This window comes from Papaver somniferum, chromosome 11, assembly GCF_003573695.1.
Source record: "Papaver somniferum cultivar HN1 chromosome 11, ASM357369v1, whole genome shotgun sequence".
NCBI classification, from domain to species: domain Eukaryota; kingdom Viridiplantae; phylum Streptophyta; class Magnoliopsida; order Ranunculales; family Papaveraceae; genus Papaver; species Papaver somniferum.
The window spans coordinates 116,265,262-116,270,826 of NC_039368.1; the positions used below are offsets into that span (position 1 = coordinate 116,265,262).

A 5,565-nucleotide genomic window follows, 5' to 3' on the forward strand; every position below is an offset into this window, starting at 1 on the left:
CCATTCTTTTGATTTAATCGGATCTTATTCAATCATATTTGTATTTGTCTTATTCAGGTCATTCTTTTTTTTTTCTTGTCAGGTTTCTCGGTATTATCCTTGTTCAACTCATTGTAACCCTCAAATTTTCACTAATGAAAAGTTCTTATTTATGCAAAAATAAATAAATAATAATAATAATATTAAGCCTTGTCTTTTCGGTTAGACCATAAGTATGACTCTCCAGGATTACATGAGAAAGCTTGAATTCCGTTTTGCCTTGTCCAGAGGTGAGAATCACGGGCACTCACCTTAAGCTCAAGTAGTTAAGATTTGATTTGGTAAAGTACCAATTTTGTGTTGATGTTATTACTACTTTTCTTTAGTAGAAAGTTGTTCCAAATCGTTTGAATATATAGATTCTTTTTTTATTTGTTTGTTTGTCGACAAAATGATACCTAAAGTGATAAAACGGTACTAAATCAGTCACAAAAAGTAACCAATTAGCAGCAACAAAAGTGCTTTCGATCATCAACCCTTCCCTTATTACCCTCTTTATTAAAAGGTACGTAGAGGATTTCAGCCATTTCCTATCCATAAAAAGCACAGTGGTACAGGACTCTGAGCTGAGCTTTTAGTGAGTCAGACTCAGTTTGGAGAGAGTACATTGCATTTGGAACCGCCCTTTTTCAGGATATGGAGGGTCCATGATTCCGCGGATCAAAAGTCCATGCCAACTAACCCTTATGTTATCCGAGGTGGTGATAAATGACCTGAATTTCGAAATTCATCCAGGACTATTTAGGATTCCAAAGACCTGAATTTTGAAGTCAACGTCAAATGTGCTCATCCGGGACTATATAGCAAAAATGGTATAAAGGGGCCACATTAGAATTCAGGACCTCAGACGTTAAAATTGATAGATTAGCCGAAATGGATGTTGATTGTTATTGCCTCATATCGGATGTATATGGAATTTAGGGCCTCAATATCTTGCCTAGTCTACAAAACAAACAAAGAAGATGGTTAAATAGACTTCAATTTGATTCAAAGGGGAGAATTGTTCAAATTTGAACCTCATATCTATAGAAATGGTCCATGAACTACTGAATTATCAGATCTCACTTGATAGTGATACACAGAAGACTTGAATGAAAGACCAAGTAAATGACCATTTTGCCAAATATTGCCTCATTCAACACCAACTCATTATTACAAACAAATGTCATGCCCAAAAATGAAGAACCTGCCGCCGCTAAAGCAAGTGCACCGATGCGAGTGCATATGCTGGAGGGGATATGGGTTGAGCGAGAAGGAAAAGGTGAAAACTATATACATTTGATGCACAAATTGACAATTGAATACAAACAAGATATATGAAAAAGAAAAAAAAAGGTGCACTCGGATCTTGTTGTGGAATAGAAATGTGGCTGCAGCGTCATGATCTATGTGAAGATCAGTCCATTCAGTATGGGTAGGAAAGCCATGGGTGCTGAAGTGCTTCACTGGCAGTGGGTCGTCTACTTGGATTAACTTCGAGTAAATCTTTAACAAACTCGATAAATCCAATATCGGAAACTTGTAGATGATGCTCCAATGAGGTTTCTTCCGGGATTATGCACTCCATTTGGTTTGTTTCCTGGAATGTATTGACAAGTTAAAAGAAGGTATAAATAAGATCACGATTTACTGGTGATTGCAAGTTCAAAAGCGCTGAGTGGGAGATTGCAAAGAAACCTCATTCATGTGATACAAATCGTACTCTTTTATGAAGTATTTGTGTGTCTCCTGCCCCTTCACTAACATCTCCATATCTGGAAGACCAAACATGCCAATTATGCGCGATAGCAATACAACCAATGCTTCATTAGGAAAAAGGACCTTCAGGAGAACAACAGAGTGTCAAGTCCAGACGGAAAAAACATATACAAATTAATAAGACTTGGAATCATGAAAACAAAAATGAAAGTGAGAAATGACAAACAAAACCGAGGAAGTCAAGACATAAGGACTTACTTCTCCGGAACAAAGCTCAGCCAAGATACAGCCAAGAGACCACAAATCAATCTTTTGGTCATATGGGAGGCCTAAAATAACTTCAGGTGCCCTATACGAGCGAGATTGTATATACAAGCACAAGTTGTCTGATTCGAAACAACTACTCCCAAGATCAATAACCTTTATCTCGCATCTGCTATAACTTTTGATAAGAATATTTTCCGGCTTAAGGTCACAGTGGATAATTCCCAAGCAGTGCAAGTATTCTAAGGCCTCCAAACATTGTCTAGTGATACTCTGGAAAAGGAAAAACCAAGAGACTCGTTTGAGTTACATATGTAAATGAATGGAATGCTAAATGTGAAGAGAAAAAGGGTCACTCCAACCAAACCTGCAGCCTACGTAATGTGAAATAAACCTCTCCACCTGAATCTTGATTAAACTTCTGGAATTCATACAAATTTGCTCGTAACAATTCACATACAATGAAAAGATGCTCCTGCACAACAGTCAAAGACATTGCTCACTGGAATGAAAACTTGCTCCCAAGCAACATGTTATAGAACATTTGGAGACATACCTGATGATAGAAATAATCATATAGCCGCAAAATGTGATGTTCATCACCAGGATCATGCTTGTTGACAAACTTTAGCAGCTTGATCTCATCTAAACTTTGGTCGAAGAAATCTTTATCGTTTTTTATAATTTTTAAGCAGACATCAATGCCAGTCTGCAGATCATGTGCCTGGATGACCTTGCTAAAAGCAGCTGAACCAAGGTACTCTGTGACATAATATCTGCCCGCTATGACAGAATTTAGAACAATTGGCATATCTTTGTTCTCTTCGAATCCTGTTCTGCGCAGGAATAAGTAAAATGTCAGCATGTAGGTAATTTTATATAAAACCATAGCCAATGGAACCGAAACTGTCAGCTATACAGCAAAATCTAGTATTCTGGTCCCTGGTAATGTGAACTCAATAACTGTCTGACTTCATAAGGGCTATGAAGTCCAAATACATCCGAGATGTGCTGCATTACGATGGAACTAAGATCGGATGAACTTAGGGCTACCTCATGATGGACATACAAAAGGTTTGTATATTCACAACCTCACCTGTTTTTCCGATGTATAATTCTGAGATTAAATACTTCATATTCATCCTCAACATGTTCACAAATTGACAGTTCGTTGGGAGTAGCACTGTTTTCTTCATCACCAGCAACTTCAGGATCATGGAGCTCTTCTCCAGTCGTTTCTTTTCCATCTTCAGATTCATATCCATCATCTCCATAAGGCTGGAAAGGTTGAGCAGTTGTTTGTAGCTGCAACCCAAATTCTTTCTGGTATTCCTCTCCATCAGATTTTGTCAAATCCTTGTCAGAGGAACTCTCATTTCTTGCCTTCCCTGCAGTAGAATCATGTATAGAAGGGGTTTCACCAAAAGTCTTCAACTGACCTTCGATCAGAGCGAGTTCTTTCATTGTAATTAGATCATTATCATTATCCGACTCCCCAGCTTGCAGCCCTTCCAATCCAATACTGCTGTCATAAACAGGAACCAAACAATTGTTTTCGGCACCACTCTCTAGTCCAGCTTCATCGCCAATTCCACGTTGAGAAGCTTCATACCAATGATAACAATCTTTTACAACAACATCATCCGTATCATCTACCAAGCTGTTATTACGTAACAACAACTCGCCTGAATTAATACTAGTCACCGAATGAAATCCTCCAGACGCAAAATCCAAACCAGAATTCTGTTCATATTGTCCCATTCCACCTGAAGTTGTTACAAACTTGTCTTCACTTCGACAACTGAAGAAATCCTTCCCTCCACCACCAATATAACCCTTGTCATCATGCCAGAACATGTCATTTAACAAGTCGGAGTCATGGTAATCTCGGGCAGTACCAAATTGGGACAATCTGTCAGACGAACTATCGGAACTTACATGATCAGTGGAAAGTAGTCCATATGGATTAGTAAATCCTGTCCCAAAACCAAAAGAATACAATATTTTGTAAACATCACAAATGAACTATTTCACAGTGACAATAAAGTAGTTTCAGAGCCAGGCTTTAGTTGGAGGGGCAATTGCCCCCTAGAGGCTAAACAAGTTTGTATCCTCAGCAGTCAGCAGAAATGAACTAGTAATTCACAGTAACAATAAAGTAATTTATGGCCTCTACAGAGAGAGGAACCAGGTTTTAGCTGGAGGGGCAGTTGCCCCTACCCCTTCCTATATATATATATATATATCAGAATTTGTTTTGCTCTAAATCATTAAAATTCAACAAACCCATGATTATAAACACGAATTATGAATGATTAACACAAAACTGGTTGAATTCAATCAATACCTTTAGAAGAACTCAAGCTCTGGAAATCATCTGACCGATAAGAGGTTGAACTAGAAGCAGCATCACCAACACCACCACCATCATCATCATCTGAAAAGTTCAATTTTCTCTGAATTCTAACAGGAGGGAGTTTAGGAGACAATGGAAACTGAAACTTCTCAAAATCAGAAGCAACCAAATCATCATGTCTTTCAAACAAATCATTCCTGAGTGCTAATTCTGCTTCTGAGAACCCATTCTTCCTCAAGAATTTCAACACGGCTTCTATATCTGAAACTTCCATTGTACTAAACCCCCAGAATTCAAATTCTCAGCAGTAGGAATTGAGAATTCATGATGCTTAGAAACAGAGAAGAATGAGCAACAAGAAGTGACGATGAAAGAAGAGGATAAGGGTAAAATAGGAAATTACAAATTGCGTTTTTCGAAAAGAAAATGGGGTCAAATCTTTTTCTCTTACCAACTTTGAAAGTAGGGTTTAAATGTGGGACCCGGCGAAAAACAAAGAGCATCGAAGTCGAAAAGATGCTTCTTTCTTTAGATTTTGACACCTGGCAATATTACTCTGCTTTGTATTATTGTCCGCTCGGGTGTACTAGGGAGTGTAGATAAGAACCGTTGATTTGATTATTGGAGGGATAGGATTTAGTTGCCTACCTGCCTTGTTTAGTTGTATTTATGGATGATGGTGTTATCCTGGGAGTATAGTGTCATCTATCGTTCTAATAGGTAGGAAGTCAAATTGGATGCTTTTGGAGGGGAAGACTCGTTTACCTTCTAAATTGGTTTATCAAAAACTAGGTGAAACATTATTCGATCTTCTCCAGTCTCCACGCTATTTTGTGTTTTGGGGTGATTTTTGTTGAATCCATGATTAATATTCCTTCCCTCCTAAATTATTACTCCTCCTGGACTAAGTCAAGATATTAAAAGATCAGAGGGTATATAAAAATACTCTTATTAAATGTTATGTTATTATTAAAATTAAAAGGAGTGTATGGATTATGGAACATGTAATAAAATACATATTTGGTAATTTAGTTATTCATAAAAATGTTTAAATAGAAGATAAAATTAAAAAAATTTATGCGATTAATTTAATATATTTGTTTCCTACTGAGGAAGATATCATTTAGATTTTAGATTGGTTATATTTAAAATGATTTTATAGTATTAAACATTAAAGGGTATATTTGAGAGTTTGACTAAACTATAAA

The 5,565-nt window shown here is 37.1% G+C and overlaps 1 protein-coding gene across 3 annotated transcripts; it reads right to left on the reverse strand.

Annotated features, from left to right (window-relative positions):
* Positions 1–1,086: 1,086 nt before the first annotated feature.
* Positions 1,087–4,760, reverse strand: LOC113322529 (serine/threonine-protein kinase ppk15-like). Of its 3 annotated transcripts, none has more exons than XM_026570630.1 (7): positions 4,349–4,760; positions 3,098–3,977; positions 2,558–2,837; positions 2,369–2,476; positions 1,996–2,274; positions 1,742–1,860; positions 1,087–1,618 (listed from the first exon to the last, which is right to left on the reverse strand). In XM_026570630.1, the coding sequence occupies exons 1-7, from the start codon at positions 4,629–4,631 to the stop codon at positions 1,594–1,596; spliced, it is 1,974 nt and encodes a 657-aa protein (XP_026426415.1). In that variant the 5' UTR covers positions 4,632–4,760; the 3' UTR covers positions 1,087–1,593. The 3 variants fall into 3 exon arrangements, with proteins under 3 accessions (XP_026426415.1, XP_026426414.1, XP_026426416.1); XM_026570629.1 differs by having other exon boundaries at positions 1,717–1,860; positions 4,349–4,757; XM_026570631.1 differs by lacking the exon at positions 4,349–4,760 and having other exon boundaries at positions 1,717–1,860; positions 2,558–2,832; positions 3,098–3,704.
* Between the last annotated feature and the right edge of the window lie 805 nt (positions 4,761–5,565).

Bases quoted from the DNA above. Each gene is read 5' to 3' on its own strand.
- LOC113322529 (XM_026570629.1), bottom strand. From the start codon at position 4,631: ATGGAAGTTTCAGATATAGAAGCCGTGTTGAAATTCTTGAGGAAGAAT. The intron at 3,978-4,348 runs GTATTGATTGAA...GTTTTGGGACAG, and splicing joins GAGCTTGAGTTCTTCTAAAG to GATTTACTAATCCATATGGA. The intron at 2,477-2,557 runs GTATGTCTCCAA...ACTGTTGTGCAG, and splicing joins ATGATTATTTCTATCATCAG to GAGCATCTTTTCATTGTATG.